At 43.5% G+C, this 17,653-nt stretch overlaps 1 protein-coding gene and 1 long non-coding RNA gene across 4 annotated transcripts in view; one reads left to right on the top strand and one right to left on the bottom strand.

Moving 5' to 3' along the window:
* Positions 1 to 824: 824 nt before the first annotated feature.
* LOC118246269 (uncharacterized) lies at positions 825 to 1,902 on the bottom strand. Of its 2 annotated transcripts, none has more exons than XR_004778132.2 (3): positions 1,667 to 1,902; positions 1,361 to 1,492; positions 825 to 970 (listed from the first exon to the last, which is right to left on the bottom strand). It is a non-coding gene; the product is annotated as an uncharacterized LOC118246269 (long non-coding RNA). The 2 variants fall into 2 exon arrangements; XR_004778133.2 differs by having other exon boundaries at positions 1,691 to 1,902.
* A 32-nt stretch (positions 1,903 to 1,934) lies between these two features.
* Positions 1,935 to 17,653, top strand: part of GAN (gigaxonin) — a 39,890-nt gene continuing 24,171 nt past the window's right edge. The window contains exons 1-4 of one of the 2 annotated variants that reach the window (XM_035543198.2): positions 1,935 to 2,197; positions 14,678 to 14,792; positions 15,654 to 16,004; positions 16,895 to 17,112. In XM_035543198.2, the coding sequence (XP_035399091.1) occupies positions 2,031 to 2,197; positions 14,678 to 14,792; positions 15,654 to 16,004; positions 16,895 to 17,112 (851 nt within the window). In that variant the 5' untranslated portion in view covers positions 1,935 to 2,030. Of the gene's footprint in view, positions 2,198 to 14,516; positions 14,545 to 14,677; positions 14,793 to 15,653; positions 16,005 to 16,894; positions 17,113 to 17,653 lie in introns of those variants that run through there. The other variant, XM_050713122.1, reaches the window with a different exon arrangement.

Genomic DNA, 17,653 nt, shown 5'->3' with positions numbered 1-17,653 from the left:
TCTATTAAAGGAAAAAAACAGTTGAGCAAAAAAATCAGGTTATCAGTATACACACATAGTTACTTGAAAGATGTTACAAATGGCCCTCTAGTTGGTAGGAGTAGTTTGGTGTTGTTGTTGTGTTTTTTTGTTTTGTTTTGTTTTGTTTTTTAATCAGTGAGCTTCATTAAATGGAACAAATAACAAAACATAATAATTAATTTGTTCTCTGGAAGTGGATATTATCTGTTACACCTTGCCCATTGCCCCACATACACAGCAGGAGGAAGCAGAAGCACTGTTTACTAGGACAAGTTAAAAACCAGAAATACAACTATGTTTTCCTACATGATAGTCTGTGCAGGAGGCACAGAGACAAACCAGTGTTTTTCTTTTTAAATAACCAGGCCACTCAATGGCAGCTTTCACAATAATTTAAACCACTGCTCCCTTGGGTATGCAATTACCAAAGTATTAATAACAACAAGCAAAACACATCTTTCACCAGCAGCACAGGATGCAGTGCTCTCTGCTTTCAATACTCTCCAAGAGATCCGGCGATGTGCCTTCCTCTGCATCGCTTCCACGTTTCCACATTCCGCTGTACTTACTCAGAATAAGGACATTTGACAGTCTGGATAATTATACCCAAGCCAGAAGAAGTGGCCTTCTAATATTTTAAGATAGATATGTAGTATTAAAAACTAAGTGATGCAAAGGTGCTGGCGTTTCTCACAGATTTTTTAATGCCATCACACAGGATGTGAAACGCATTCTCTGCTGCTTCTAAAATTCCTGTTGAAAGCTGCCCAACAAAGCTAGAGCACGGTACTCTTCTCCGGGACCCCTCTCTCCAGTCAGAAAGCACTCTGGCAAGGGCTGAATGGCAAACGCTGGCTCAAAGGTTCGCAGTCTTCACAAGGAAGCGCTTGGTGCAGAGTTTTGACTTCCCAGGGTCTACATGTGCAGATGTCCTGGCTGAAATCTCCATCTGGAGAACAAAATAGCGTTGTGTCTAGCTCTGAGAAGACAATGGTGCCTTTGTAGAGCCATTCATTTCTCTTTCCTATGGGGACATTTCCAGATACCTTTACTCTAATTTTTCCAGCGTTGAAATGACTGGGAGATGGTATCGAGCTGATTTAGAATGAACTATAAAATAAAATGTTAAGTTGTCCCCATTTCAAAAACATGTATTTTTAAATACCATGCTTGACATCAAAGAAACTGCCTTAAAGTAATGCAAGTAGTAAAAAGCACGCAGCCCACCCCAGTTTTACCAGGGCAGGCCCTCAGAAAGCGCATTTCACCCCAGAAGCGGAGCCCCAGGAGTGACTGCAGTGGGGTGCTTCACAGCCTGAGAAACCCGAATTTTATTTACCCATCGGAGTGGGGGGGCCACGGCGAGCTTCTGTTTGCCCCCACCTGGCAGCACCGACTGATCCAGAACATCCCAGCTTTTACAGCACGTTCACTCGGTGCAAATCGAGTTTCACGACTTAAATTTTGGATGCTGTTAAAGAAAAAAAAAAGCAGCAGACAGAATCAAGTTATCTCCTAATGTGCAGTTAAGCCCGTTAAATACACGGCCTAAAACCTCATGAAGAATCCTTCTGACGAAAATCTTTGCCCGAAAAGGACACGTTGCCAGCTGCAGCTCAAGTGGCACTCTGTAAACGAATCTCACCTCATTTAATTCTCATTTTCTTACTTTTTCTTACGCTAATACGCCTCATTTTCACCTCCAGCTCGTGAAAAAAAAAAAAAAAAAAGCGATTTTTTAAGTGATTTTAATCACGTTTGAACTGCGAGAGAATAATTTTTAAAGAAATGACGGTGGGCTCAGGGGAACAGACCCCCCCACCCGAGGTGCTGAGGGGGGACCCGGGCGGCGCTGAGGGCCGGGGCCGGGCCGCGGCAGCTCCCGCCCCGTCAGGGCGGCGCGGGGAGATGATGTCAGGGCGGGCGGGCCGCCATGGTGCCCGGGCGCTGAGGGTGGCGGCACGGCCCGGTCCGGCTCGGCTCGGCACGGCTCGACCCGACCCGGCACCATGTCGGGGCCGAGCGCCGTGTCGGATCCCCAGCACCCTGCTCGGTTACTGCGGGCCCTCAGCTCGTTCCGCGAGGAGAGCCGCTTCTGCGACGCGCACCTGGTGCTGGAGGGCGAGGAGATCCCGGTGCAGAAGAACATCCTGGCGGCCGCCAGCCCCTACATCAGGTACGGCACGGCTCGGCTCGGCTCGGCACGGCGCTGCCAGGCCGGGCAGGGCGGCCCCAGCAGCCATGGGAGCCCCGCTGCTGCCGGGGGACTCCGGGCAGGGCGCTGAGCCAGCGAAAAACGCCCCAAAAAGCAGCCGGGCGCGAGAGGAGGTGGAACAGGGGTAACTGCGGGGCTCCTCTGTGTGTCCTGCCGTCTGCAGGCAGCTGAGGTATTTGATATCACCCGAAATAGGTGCAGGTCTTCCGGTACTCCATAAAAGCTGGGTTATCGCAAGTCTTCAGGAGGCTCTTCCCGGTGAGAGGACGTTCCTGCCAGCTGCAGCCTGCTGCCAAGTCCTCCCGGAACCTGCGGGTGCTGGGCGGGCTGAGGATGGGGAGGCTGTGCAGCTTCCCCCCGTCAGATTTCGTGGTTTTGTATGCTTTTAGGCAATATGATGGCCATTGTAAAAGGGCCTCAGTGTCCTCAGGTATAAACTACAAATAAATGGAAGGTAAAGTTGGTGGTTAACTTTTATAAAGGATGTTGAGCCTGGACAGACCTGAAGGAACAGTGCTTCCCACCTATAGCAACGAGCTGGCAGAGCTCAGAAATAAAACGGCATCAAATTCACAGAGAAGGAAGATTTCCAAGAAACACACCAAGGAGTTTGCATACTCATAATTGTTTTTTTCCAGTGCTGCTTTTGAGAAGCAATTGTGGAAGGCTGTGTTGAGAGGCAAATCAAAGGCATGACATAAGCATGAGCAGTTGACTCAATACTCATCAAATGCCTGAATCTTTTTTAGGCTGTTGTTCATCACATTTGAGATGACCCAATGCCATATCCAAAATTAAGGCTTGGGAGGCTTGCTTTAGATGGAAAGAGGCCACGGTCTTGGAAAAATTGTTCTACTGTAACAGCAGTATAGATATACATGAAACATGCAAATTTTTTACTGCAAAAAAGACTGTGTAGGTAAAAGATACCATTCTACAGGAAAGTACCTTTTCACAGATTTTCATCTTCATGTATTGCATTTTGTTGTTCGCCTCTGAAAAACGTGCTGGGAAACATGAGTTAGGTGTGTGTGAGGAGTCAGAGACTCAGACCTAACTGCATTAACGACAACAAAACTTGTAGTCATTAGAGTTGCGGCTTTTTTTTTTTTTTATAACTCAAAATTGTTCAGATTCAAATCCCATGAAGGAACTCGTTAACTATGTGTGAAAGTAGGTTACATGCATTAATATATGATTTCGTGGTGGTTTTTATTTTTTTTAAGCTTACTCATCTCTTGTCCTTGGGCTTGCAAGATACAAAGAACCAAAAATACTTGTGCCTAATTCTTCTGCAACACATAAAGAAACGTGTTTGTCTTACCTACCTTTGCAGAGCCTAATTTCCACCTGTGCTGCCTTTCTTTTCATCATTCCAGCATCTCTTTCATGTTCCAGCTGGTCTTCACGTTGGCTAGAATCGGTCGGGTAGGTTGCCAGTGTTGGAGCATTGTGGTTCCAGCTAAAATTAATGTTTCAGTGGCTCTAGAGATAAAATGCATCTTTATGGTACCTAGTTTCTGCAAGTCCCATATATTTTAAGTGTTTTTTTTTTTTTTAATAAAATGATTGATTTATGTTTCTATATAAAGAGACTCAGGAATTTTATGTCATGGTATTTTAAGGTTAGATGATTCCAAAGCATGCTCTGGTACCAGAGCCTGTTAAAGTCTCCAAATGTCAATTGATTTGAGTTGCTTTCATTTGAGAAATTCCAATATAAAGCTCAGAAAATCCAGTAACTAATTTCAGAAGTAAAATTTGGAAGAAAAATGAGTGGATATGTCGAACTTAGCAGCGAAGCACTGTAATTATTGGTTGTCATTGCATTTTCTGTATCTGGCTATGTCATTATGTGTTGTGGCTGTGGGCAAGTTGGTGGGCAGGTTCAGAAGTTGTGTATGGTTTGCATGAACGCTTCGTTTAGGGCGTGAGCAGGAAAATAAGTAGGCATGGACGTTGTGAGGGGGTGGCTGGGTGTGAGCGGAGCCTGAGCATGCTGAAGGATTTGTGTAGCCACGAAGAGAGGAGCATTGCCTGGTTTGGGCTTTGCATGGAGGTTGTTTGGCTGAGCGTTACGAGTAGGGCACTTGTAAATTGCAGTGGTGTGGCGTCCCTCCAGTTATTTGGCAACTGGGCTGTCCACGCGGCTCAACGGCGGCAGCTGCAGTGGGAAGAGGAAGAAAGATGCGCAGATGTTTTACCAGTGTTGTCCTTCTTGTCCATACCCTAGCTTCTGTGAGTGCAGGGAAAAAGTGCCAGACTCAATGAGTTTTCAGTGTCTGGGACCAGTAAGGCTTCTAATTCTTGTGGTAGCTTAAGGTCTTGCCTCAACTGCTTAATGCCAAGTCGCTTGTAGTTCTCTTAGGGGCAGCGAGGTCCTGGGTGGTTGTATGAATTCCTACAGAATTGCCTTATTTGTGCAGGTTTGTTTCATCCTTCAGTGTGCTCCTGGAGCAAATCCTGGCATTTATTAAAGAAAATAACGAGAGGAAAAAAAAAAGAAAAGTCTTCCTGCGTATCTCTAACATCTTGTGGTATGTTCCTGAGCCTGAGAAAATGAAGATTCCTAATGAAGAGACTGCCATAGGACAAAGCGTGGTTTGGCTCGGAGATACTGCTCTGCATCCCAGAGAAGTTAAATTCGAGCCAGGTTAGCTCTTGATTTTCTCTGCTGTAACTACCCAGCAACAACTCTGCGCTTCATTGTTTTTTTAACAGTTTTTGTCCTGGCAGGAGCTGTAACATAGCTACAGTTGTATTGCGCAAGACACTCTACTTTGGCTTAATTTGTTTAGTTTGTGACCCTAGTGTAAATTACACTGGCGTAAGAGTGCTTTTGACAGAATAAACTATGCTCACACCAGTGGCATAAGTTGTAGCATATATCCACAAACCTTTTATAGGATAGGTTAGGTCCAAGTATTCCTGGTATCCTCAGCGGTAGCAGCAGATGTTCTCATCCAAGCAGCTCTGTCACTGTCTGGCATGAGCAGTTTGTGGCCAGCTGAAACTTGCAGCTCTCGGTATGTTGCTGGCTTGCCGTCTGCTTGCCTGTGCATCGGGGCGCAGTGAGAACTGCGTTAGTAGAGGGTATCAGGACCCAAGTTCCTGGGTAGGCTTTGCGCTGTCACACAGCGGTGGTTCTGCTGTCTCAATTAAGCGCTGTGTTTAAAATTGTTTTTTTGTCGTTGTAGTTATCTCAGCAAGTTTCGTCTTTGGTTTTCACACATCTGCGTGAACAGATTGCAGATGGGTGCACGTACGCTGTACTGTTCCTCGAGGCTTTTCTGACTTAATAACGGAGCAGTAACTATATTTTCATCTTTTTCCAGACGAGCATAATATAGCCAAACCAAAATAAAAAATGTAAGATCGAGTACACGTTACTTTCCATTTGCTTATAAATGCTTACTGTGGGTTGATACTGACCAGAAATAACATGACAGCATTTCCAGCTTCTTACCTGCGCCGTTCAACCTGCCGAAGCAGGCCTTGCAAGACCCTTCTCCGACCCCAAGCCGTAACCTGCCAGCGCTGAGACAGCTTTCAGCGGAGAAGTGCCACGACCTGTCCTCCGTCACCCAGCGCCTGCGCTGCTCGTCCTGGGAGTAGCGAAGTCTGCGGGCAGGCAGCCTGCTCAGGGTGCTTCGTGCACAGGCGTGTCTGCGAAGGAGAGGCTGAGGTGGCAGCTTTTGGTACCGGCATCGCAGAACCGTGCGAGGTGGAGGCCGACGTGTGCCAGTTGCTCCTGCTGTGCATTTCCTGCTGCCTGTTTGGTTTTAATGGACATTCTTGGGGACCTTTCATAGTGCTTTAAAACTCTTTCAGTTTGGGACTAATGCAAATGACTGCTGAGGCTGGGAAGTACTTTGGTGATGAGGAGCCCATTCTCTCAAGTGCTGGTTCAGCTGAATTGCTTTGTGCTTGTTCCAAGTTTTCAGGTGTCCGCCTGCCCCTTCTGTCAGTCTGGTGCTACAAGCAGCGGCGTGAAGCCATGCCATAGTCAGGCGTTATTACAAGAGGTTGGTTTCTGTCGCTTTCCTGGGGACTTTAGAGGCTGCCCTGGCAGTTTGAACTCTTATAGGAAGGTAGGAACAAATGGTGCCAGGTTTTCCTCCCAAACTTTTAAAGCAGTTTTTCAGATCAGGCAACACTTCTTTCCCAGTGACACTAAAACATCCCCTGTGATGCTTTACCTGAGTTGTAAGTCTCCAAAACTCTGAGAAGCAATAAATCAAAATCGCAACCATGTCCAGAAACTTCCTGTCTGGCACAGCTCAGAAGTGCCAAAATGTGCATTTTGTTTGGACAGGTAGTTGGGGGCAACAGTGATAAAGGTATGTGAGGAGATTATACTGTAAAAAGGATTTTGAAAAGTGCTATGCCAGGCTTGAGTGGGGAGTTGTTAATTACCTTCCTGCTCCAACAAGCCCCTAAAGATGGCCTAGAGGGAGGAAGCAGTAAGGCTCTTACCAGCTGAAAACAGGCAGACAATACAGCTGGGCTGCTGCTGCACGTCAGGCAGAGGGAGAACAGGAAATCGGAGCACACTGTTTACAAAGGAGCCTTGAGATGACGCTTCTTGGTCTTCGTGTTTGGAGACGCGCGGTTCCTATATGTGCACAGTTTGAGGGGTGATTTGAAGGAGGTGGGGCAGGTTGCTTTTGCGCCCATGTTAACTTTTGCCAAGCAAGACAATTTTGTTGTTAAAAGGGCTTTTTTATTAACCATTTTTCCGGCGTCTTTTAAATCATATTCTGTGGTTGGGACAGGGCTGTTCTGAAGCTGCTTACGTGCTGGAAGGAAAATCTGGAGCTGAGTCTGGACACATCTTCCTTTGTGTACTGTTTGCATTGGTCTCAGCTACAACTACAGAAGGAACATTTTCCTTGTGCGGACTGACAAATGTGAAAAGTAACTGATGGTCTTAAGGAGTTTGTTTCTTTGCTCTGTCTAGATCTTTTATTTCACGTATAGTACAAAGATTTCCCTCTCAGTCCTGCTACTGAGCGTAGTGCCACCTATGCACTGCCATGCCAGAGTCTCCCCTATTTAGCTTCCCCTGTTACTTCTTTGCCACTGCTTAATATTTCCAAGAAAACAAGCAAACAAAAAATAGCTGTTATGGACAGCTCTGAAACTACCTGTTGCCTATCAAGGAAATAACTTCTTAATACCATGTAGTTAGTGGCTGGTTTATGTCCTCAGGCATGTTGGTTTTACATCTCCTGAGTGACTTTAAGCTGTCTGCTACAAGCATTGTTAGTGTTCATGGGTGCATCTAGTCCTTTGAATTGTAGACTCCTGGCTCTTCCTTCTTGTGCTGGTGAAATCCACGCTTCTGTTTCCTTTTTCCTCTTGGCTGTGTTGTTGCTTTTCATTACAGGCTTGCAGGCCTTAGTTTTCCAGCTTCTGGCATGTTTGGAGTGCTGGTGCTTTCCTGAGGTGGATTCGCAGAGAATGGACAGTGCTCATTGCAGCTTCTGGCTGTCCTACAATATTACTTGTGCGCTTCTAACTTTGTCCATTCTCCTTTGTACTTACCGGCAGTTGTGAAAGTCTTTCTTAGACTCTGATGCTGCTTTTTTCTCCCATGTGCTCTCGGGATAAGTGAGGTATAAACACCTGAATAAATCAAGTTTTCTCAGCAGGTTCATTGGTGTCTTGCAAATAAGATTGCAATAAGTCACAGGAGTGTTTAGTTTATTAGAGACATACTACATGGTTGTATGTTTCTTAGATATTTAATGATAATTTTAATGGTGTGGGTAAGGTATTGTACTTGTTCCTTCTCAAAAAAAAATGGCTTTTTTAACAAGCTCAAAAGCAGTGCTAATTTGAAAGAAAACATTTTCAAGTAAGGTACAGTTCAGTTCTAGGTTTAAAACAATATTCCAGAAATGTTTTCCTTTGCTCTTCCAAGGAAGTCAGTCCTAGCTCCAAGCTGCGGCCTAGTAGATATACCACTGCTGTTTAGCAGGGAGCTAGCTCTTAGTTTCAGCTGATGTGGAATGGAATCTCATGAATCACCTATTTAGTGAGTGAGCTCAAGCACTGTGTGGAGCACAAAAATGGCATAAATATGAAACTGATGTCATTAACCGAGGAAGAGCCTTGATGAGTACTCTATTGAGCTAGCCTGCTGCCGGTTGAGGAATGGGGGCTAAATAACTTTTCCCACCTCTTAACAGCAAACAAATGACCTTCTTAAACCCCTTGGCACAGAAATCCCACATTGTTAACTGTATTCCTGCTACAGGAAGGTACGCGATGGGCAAGGTGAGGGCTGGGGAGCACTCCTGGCTACATGTGCCGCTGAGGCCTAGCGCTGCCTCGTGCCACCTACATGGCGCAAGGCCTCGGTGCCCGCAGCCAGCTCTTCCACATTGCTTGTTCTTGACTTGTTTGTGAGCTCAGCTGGTTTGTTGTGTCCCAAACACAAAGTGTTGACTAGAAAACCCAACAAACAAAGTGTCCCTTACTTCTTGTGGCTGAGAAGCTCCAAGAGGCCCTTCTTGGACACTCTGTTAGTCAAGTGTGTGTTCTGTCTACTTAGGCCTAACTCGCGTGTTTAGGCAAGAAACGCTGGTTGAGGGTAGATTTCCAACGGAGATTACAGCCTAGTGCTGGATGAGCTCAGTGTAGTCAGAATAACTTCAGGTTTTAGAGTAAACAAGCTCTTCATTGAGGGAAGCCCATGAGCCTTGAACACATCTCCTGTGCTGCTGTCGAAGGAATTGCTTTATTTTTTCCTCCCCCTATTAAAAAAAAAAAAAAAAGCTTTAAATTTTTGACCTAATCTTTCCATCTATAAAAAGTTTAAGCTATTTCTAGCTGTCGTTACCCTTGAACCAAGGGAAGCAACTTCTGAAGCAACTTCTGCAGATTTTTACGCTGAGCTGTTGGGTGGACTACTTCGCCTTGAGACCAGAAATTGCAGTTACAGATAATCTTAAAAAGAGAGACATACAGCAGGCACCGCCAAAACAGTCTGAGAGCTGGCACTCTCTACAGGGTGTGGTGAAGACAGTCTTTTATGTGCACTGCTAAAGGCCAGGGTGCAACCTCAAAGAGAACCTTCTGATTTGGTTGTAAAATGCCGTATTGGAGGATGGCGGTGGGTGGAGTGAACTGCTGCATCATGTTTTTGTCTGACCTATTTAATAGCGTAATTATTAATATTTTTTTTTCATGCAGGAAAATCAGCCTTGATGGGAGGAAAATGTTGCAGATATAAAGGCAGAGAAATTAAAAAGAATTGGCCGCTGTATTGGTGAAGTTTAGGTAGGACTCAGATTTAACGTGCTAAACTTGTAGTCTGAAGACTCGACCCGCGTAAGGAAACCTGGATCAGGAGGAGGCTAAATTGACGTTATGTTTGCATTGAAACCAGAATTTAAAATTTTTCTCCTTACTGATGCAAAACCTTAAAGTACTTGCTTGACATTTTTGGTGTTCTCTGGTGTCTCGTAGTGATCCTGCTCTGACTCGGGACTGAGTCATAGCTGTGAGCGTGTTCTAAGTTTGGTGCGTGTCTTTGCCAGAAACTGTTGTTAGAAATATAGCTTTGTTTTAAAATGCCGTCTTGAGAAGGTCAAAACACTGCTGCAAATAACGGATACATCAGCAAAAATTGATTTTATTATCCTTTGGTTTAGAATGATAGTTTTGCTAATTTAATACCAAAATACATTAGTATAAAAATATTGGCAGAGCTTATGTAGTGTAGACTAGTCCTTATGGCTAATCTGGAGCAAAATCATTAATTTGGAAAGAGCTGCTTTCAAAAAGAAGAGCATTTCCCTCTTGCCTCCTGAAATTTTGTTTCTGATAGCTTTGTAAGCAGGTCAATGGAACTGCGTTGTTAGCAGTGCAATGATGTCAAAGCAGGCAAAGGTTTTGTTTTAACCTCTGGTCTTTTCCCATTGTAAAGCATCAAAAGCAAAGCAACTGGCTTTGTTTCCCAAATTTTCCAATTGTTCTTCACTATAAATATCTTTAACCTACTTGAGGTGAATGTGATCTAGAGCATACTCTTTGGAGGGTGCAGTCTGCAGAAGCGTTTTGTTTTGTTTAGGTACCAGTATACCCGCATGCAAAGCATGAAAGTGTACCAAGAATACAGCTGGTCTCTCTATAATTTGTCACGGTTGTAGAAATATATCTGTTATCTTTTCATAACAGTTCACAGATAAGGCAGAGGTTTTAAAGATAAAAGTATTCCGACAGAATTGTGGCTGACTCCAGAGAGCAAGCTCTGTTGGTGGTGGCTGAATTCTTTGTTTTGTTTTTCATGTTGTTTGTTGGTTTATTTTTATTATTACTTTTTGTAAGTATTGCTATCTCCCTCCACCCCCTCAGGTCATTGGTAAAAGGTCAGAAAAACAAATCTTCAGACACATGGTCCCCGCTTGAATGTTCTTCTCATTTATCTTAAGTGTCCCACAGCAGTGCTGTTATAGAGACTTGGCTGTAAGGTTCAAAGTATGGCTGTGGTTTCCTTTGTGTTTGTGTGTTTGTTTTTATGAGAGGTATGTTGGAAGATCTGTCTTAATTTTACTGAGAACTGTGGACAGTTTTCAATTTACCTGGTTTTAATTTTAATGTTTTAAATCTGTTTTATGCTCTTAGATGTGAGTGGTAATTCCTAGCAATACCAAAACTTGTTCTTAAGACCTTGTTTTTATTTTAATGATTTACCTTGCTTATGTTGTTGCTTACGTATACAGAAGAGGTATTGGAATTTTTTTCCTTATTCTGCGTTATGCAGTGACATTTGAGATGACTCATTAGGATTGTATTCCTTAAGTGATGTGGAAGAACAGATTCTAAATTTGTCTAAGGTAGACACACAACATCAGAACACAGCATAAAACCAGTTGTTTGGGTGCCACCTGCTCAAGGTATGGTACGTGCCAAGCAGTTCTCCTGACAGGTACAAGAGCTTGGCGTGGATGTTGTGGATTTATAGAATGTCTGATTTACGTTACCAGAAGCAATTTCAACTTACAATGATGATGCTCTTTTTTATTTAAAAAAAAAAAAGGGGGGGGTGGTGGGGACGGGACACACATGGCTTTAAAACATGCGTGGAGTCAAGCTGCTCAAAATGAGATTACTTAAGAAAATAGGACAGAGAAGTTGCCTTGCCTTGTTTTCCCCCAGCTCAGTATGCATCTCAGGTATGCTGTGCTCCTGCATAATGGGCTTTCTGCTTGGCTGTGGGCTTTTATTTCCGTCTAAACCTTGATGTTCTGGTCTTTCATCTGAGTTGAGGAAGACTGAGGCAGTCTTTTCTGCTGTGGTTTGGCAAATTAGAATGCTTTTAGAGTAATTAGAAATGCTGTCCTTAGTAGGAAGCTCTCACACATGTATTAGAAGCAGCCACATCTGGCTGGACACATCTCTGCACCTTCATTTGCTGAATACCATTTCCAGGTTTCAGCTGCACAACTCACGGGCTGAATGGATCACTGTGGAAAAGAGCACAACAGGGAAAGAAAATGTCCCTCTGCCTGATGTGCTGACAGACTGGAAACCTCTGTTCGAGCGTGGTTTGGAACTTTTCTTCTGGAGTGAAATTTGATAGAGAACCGGGGTTAAGTGTTTCACAACCTGCTGTCCACTCTGCACCTGAACTGGGAACAAACATGTTTGGAAACTTTCGTTCCGGCGGTTGCATATGCTATGACAAGGATGCCCACACTTCGTTTTGCTGGTGAGGTGTGGAAGTGGGTGCAGGTGACAGCCGATGCTGTGTGATGCAAGAGGAGGCACGTCTGTCTCCATTCCTTCCTCTTACATACCCCCTCCTTCTTTCTCCTCCTTCAGCTTTCTTACCACACTTCCACACTAGGCTCTTTACTCCTTTTCCATCTTAACCTTTTCCAACCCAAGTCTAGTTACAATCCATCCTTTCATTTTTTATTTTAATCTTTTTCTCCCCACCAGCAGCTGTCTCGCAGTACCGATACAAGCAACAAGGAGCACCTCCAGCTGCTCTTTGGGTTTGGTTCTTATGTCACAGCTCAGACGTCTTTGCACCAAAATAGATAACCCAGTAGTTTGTTAGCTAGCAAATGAAGGTTATGAGACAGACAGATAACTACTGCTTCTCAGGACACGTGATAGGAACAAAGCTTACCCGAAAGTGAGTGGGATGCATTTGCATGCAGTGAATATTTGCCTACATACAAGTACCTGTAACTTTGGAATCAATCGATGTGCTCACAAGTTCAGTTTTTCTGCTTTGAGTTTGTTCTGGGCAAGCGTCAGCGATTGGTTTGTTTCTTCTCAGGTTAATAACAGCTGTGGCCTGAAAGGTACACAGTAGTTAGAACATCTAGCCTGATAAGACCCAAAAACTCTGAGCAACACTCTTGTTACTAGGAGGCGTCCGTGTAAAGTCCGTGCAATGAGGTGATTTAGCTTGGGTGTGTGCAGGTGATGCAGAGATGAAAGTTAGTGATAAATAGCACCAGTCCTTTCCCTAATCTCCCCATTAGCCCTGGCATGCAACGTGTTTATTACGCGCCTTGCACTAGGTTCAAAACCCACGATGTGTGGCTGGCCCAGGTTCTGTGTGGATGCTGCTGTGTGCTGGACCATGCCAGTTTCTTGTTGTAAAACCAGAAACCCCCAGCTCAAGTGTAATCGACATAGGTAGTAAAATTGAGGTACTTCGGCTAGACTTGAAGAATCTGTGTAAGGACACCTTGGGTCTGTGTTGGAGTTGCAAACAGATGTTTGTGCATGTCCGTATGCTCTTTCATTCAGCTGGAGCTCGTAGGGATGACAAAAGCCGATTCCACGTGGGCAAGGAGGGGGCGGCTGGGGACGCGGGCTGTACAGCGGTGCTCGAGCCCCGTGTTTGCTTTGCAGGACTTCAGCTGACAGCCCACAAATCAGCGCCTGCTTTCGCACCACATGCCTTGTCGGAAGTCACGTGGGGCTTCACAGAACGTGTTTGGTTTTCCTCATCTCGTTCCCAGTGTTAGGAAATAAGCAATTTACTAATCCAACTTATGTTGTTGTCCTGTTATTTGTATTGTAACTTGCGCTAGGTGCTGTACAAACACGGAACGAAGCGGCTCAGCTTCAGCCCTCTTGCAGCCGACCGTGTGAAGCGGAGCAGCGTGACTCGTGACGGAGTTCTGCTCGCAGTTCAGAAAGCTCTGTGAGAACAAGACCACAAATATGATTAACTCAAGGGCTAAAATTACCGCCCTTATTCATACTTAAAAATAGCTCCTTATAGACTAGGATTTTATTTGATGTGAGTTGTATCTTGTGAGAAACTAATTTATTCGGAGTGTGAGTAAGTGAAGCAGAATCTGGCCCTTAGCTAAGTCCTATTTATGTATTTATGTAGTATGAGTGTGGATAGTGGAGGACGGTGACCAATTAAGATGTTTTCAGCCTAGCAAAGCCACAGCTTTTCACATTAAGAAACTTACTGTACGTAAGAATATATTCAAAGGAAAACAGAAATACCTTTAAAGGGGTTATGTAAATGTATGGGTACATATACAGACAGTGAAACAACTTTTCTGGTCTTTATAATGTGTTCTTGGTTGCCTAAAGTGTGGAAATAAAGTTCAAAATGATCTTTCAGCTCTTGGGACTGTGTTTAGTAGACGGGTTCCCTTTGAACTCCTAGTTGTCTTTCCTGGAAAAAGTGCTTGTACTTACAGCTGATGGAAAGCAAACTTGGCTGCGTTATTGTTATTTCCTCCTCCTTCCTGCCCCACTTCTCCTCCATTCTGTTCAAAAGCACATCAAACTGTTCCTGGTATTTTTAAAGAAATTGCTCCTGAGTACAGTGTCCACTGGTGTAGATGAATATTTAAAGCCTAGCAGAGCAGAACACGGTCTGCTTCCTAGAACTGCGAGCACACAGTTTAGTTAGAGCCAGGCATAGCATTAGGCTGATAACATCATAAACTACACAAAATGGTAATGCAGTCAAAATATTTGTGCTGCCAGTGTATATTCTGATCACATATGCTCATTCCAGTGGTTGTTTGCTTGTTTGTTTTTTGTTCAAGTTTTTTTTTTTCAACCTTTACCAAAGCAAATTCTTGTTTCATCTCTCAGCAGAACTGCCATTCTTTTTGAAGTTTTAAGTGATGTTTATGAATGCTTGCAATGAATGAGCCATGGGAAAATTACTTTGGCTCTCTGATGCGTGAATAGTTTGCAAGGCTAACATATTTGTTCTGTTTGGAAATGTGATGAACAATATTAGAAACCGTGCATATAGCCTTTTCATGCTAATTCAAGACAGGCAATTTCCAAATTATATTGTAAGGTTTTAACATTTCTGTTTTATCTGAAGTGATCTATAGCTTGTTTACTGTCGATTTCTGTAGAAATGAATGCTATGCCCAGGTCATGAGTGCTTTTTATTTATTGATTCATTTTCTCCTCTCCTCTTAGAACAAAGTTGAATTACAATCCTCCTAAGGACGATGGCTCAACGTATAAGATTGAACTTGAAGGGATATCTGTTGATATCATGAAAGAGATACTAGATTACATCTTCAGCGGCCAGGTACGATATTAAAATGTGCTAGATGGAAATTGAATTGTTTGGCAAAATAACCTGAGATTTAAAATAGGCTTATCTGTCAGAATAGCAATCAGGAATCTCACTATAAAGTTTAGTACTGAAACAACTTCTGCAAGGCAGAAGAAGCCCACACGTGGGCTCTGCATGTGAAATAGAGACTGAGCTCTGCAGTTCTCTCTTGTCCTGCGGGGGGAAGGACTAAAAGATTCATTGTTAAGTGCTGGTATTAAAATGGTGGCTCTCTTCATTAACCAGCTTTAAAGCACGCAGCCTTTTACTACTGTAAAAGAAAACTGGATTGATAACAATGGAGGTTGAGACCCCATCACTGACCTTATTATGTATTACAGTACAGCAGGCATCCTCATGTCCAGTTCTCTGGCCTCTTGCTGGCTGTGTACCCATTCAGATCTTTGTTCCAGTCACCTTAGCAGGAATTAAAGTTGGTGTGTCCATTTTTTTCAGAACCAGACAGTGATTGCTGAACTAGTTTTAAGGTTCGTCAAAAACGAAAAGGCAGATATGGGTTGGATTTTTTTTCTGGACATGCATTTATAAAAGTTACTCGTTTATTGCAACAAAATTCATTTTAGGTTCTCAGATTAGATTAGCAATTTCATAGTTCCCTCAGGTGCACACTTTTGCTTGACACCTTCAGTCAAGCTAATGCCTTCCCGTTTTTTTGTTGGTTTATAAACATGCAGTAGTCATAGTGATTTCTCATAATTTTTGTACCCTTTAGTATTCCCATTTTCCAGCCCCTGAGAATGAGTGTAATGAATGTGGACGTGTCATGAAGCAAATCAGTGATAGTAGTGATAACTTCTAAATTAATTCTTGCAGATCAGGCTAAATGAAGAAACAATCCAAGATGTGGTACAGGCAGCTGATCTCCTGTTGCTTACAGACTTAAAAACTCTCTGCTGTGAGTTTTTAGAAGGTTGCATAGCTGCTGAGAACTGTATCGGTATTCGGGACTTTGCACTGCACTATTGTTTGCATCATGTTCACTACCTTGCCTCAGAGTATCTGGAAACTCATTTTCGAGATGTCAGCAGCACGGAGGAATTCTTGGAACTGACTCCTCAAAAACTGAAAGAAGTACTGTCGATGGAAAAGCTCAATGTTGGAAACGAAAGATACGTCTTTGAAGCGGTTATTAGGTGGATTTCTCATGATTCAGAATCAAGAAAGGTCAGGATATCAAAAGGTTTATTTTTTGAATGTGATTCAAATCACTGTGCTTACTCTAATTGGTGGGAGCTTAAAATAGAACCATTTAGGTTGGAAAAGACCCATAAGATCATCAAGTCCAGCCATTAACCTAGCACTGCCAAGTCCTTCACTAAACCATGTCCCGAAGCGCCACATCCACATCTCTTAAATACCTCCAGTGATGGTGACTCAGTGATGGTGACTCTGCCACTTCCCTGGGCAGCCTGTTGCAATGCTTAACCACCCTAGCCATGTGGAAATTATTCTTCCTAATGTCCAATATAAAGCTCCCCAGCACAACTTGAGAATGTTGGCTGGCGTCCTATCGCTTGTCACCTGAGAAAAGAGACTGACACCCTTCTCACTGCAGCCTCCTTTCAGGTAGCTGTAGAGAGCAATGAGGTCTCTCCTCAGCCTCCTCTTCTCAGTCCTAAATAGTCCTGGCTTTCTCAGCTGCTCCTCCTAAGCCTTGTTTTCTAGGTATACTTCTTTCAGGGCTGAAGTAGTTTTTGTAGAGCTGAATTTTGCCAGAAACGCAGACAGCATGGTTGTAGTAAAAGGGTGAAAGCTGTGTTGATGATATATTATCTGCTGTCTTTATTATTTCATAGATGTTAAGAAGAAAAAAAAGACACCTTTGGCATTTAATGACATAATCTTGATCTCAGAGAGAGGGAGAGCAAGTGGTCCATTTGTAGTAAAACTTCAAAGGTTACTTAATATCATTGCTGTAGATTTTGCTACTACTTCCAAATATCAAAAATACTCTTTAAAGCTTTAGATACATACAGAAGTACCTGTATGTACAGGTGCCTTGGTGCTATTCTGTAAAGTCTGGGGAACGTTGTTGCATTTGCCTCTTTCTGTAGGTTCACATGAAGGATGTCATGTCAGCAGTGTGGGTGTCAGGCCTGGATGCAGCATACTTACGGGAGCAGATGATGAGCGAACCGCTGGTACGGGAGATTGTTAAAGAATGCAACAATATTCCACTCACGCCACCGCAGCAGGGAGAGGCGATGCTGGCCTCCTTCAAGCCCCGGGGCTACTCAGAGTGTATCGTGACTGTTGGTGGAGAAGAAAGAGTGTAAGTACTAAGTGGCATTGCATGTTGTCACAAACAGCCAAATCCAACCATCCAGCATCCACAGTGCGTCTGAGAACACAGCGTGTTTTCCATGCACCTATTGTGCTTATTAGTATTTCATTTGAGCTTGGTTTTGAGTTGGTCAGCCACACCTAAAATACCTTTGTGAATGGCTCAGCAATAAATAGTTATTTTGTGATAATTTTCTTAAATTCTACATGTGGTAGGCTTAGAGTAGGTCATGTTGTTTGTTCAGTAAATGTTGGCTGTTTTATTTAACTGAATAGATTTTACTCAAAAGGAGCACAGAACATTGGAGAAACACTTTTCTAATGATGTGAAAAGCATCTATAGTAAACCTGAATAATAACGAATGTGTGCTTTAACTGTTTTGCTTATAGTAGGTGTGGTTGTAAAGAATATTATCAGTGCATCTGAGATGCCAGATGAAAGTTTGTGTTCCACGCAATCCCTTTCTTTGCTCGAGTTACCCATGCAGTGGAGGAGATGGTTTTGTCCAGTTTAAGTTTAGCACTCTAAA

Source organism: Cygnus atratus, chromosome 12 (assembly GCF_013377495.2).
Source record: "Cygnus atratus isolate AKBS03 ecotype Queensland, Australia chromosome 12, CAtr_DNAZoo_HiC_assembly, whole genome shotgun sequence".
NCBI classification, from domain to species: domain Eukaryota; kingdom Metazoa; phylum Chordata; class Aves; order Anseriformes; family Anatidae; genus Cygnus; species Cygnus atratus.
This window is presented reverse-complemented; position numbering and strand designations above follow the sequence as displayed.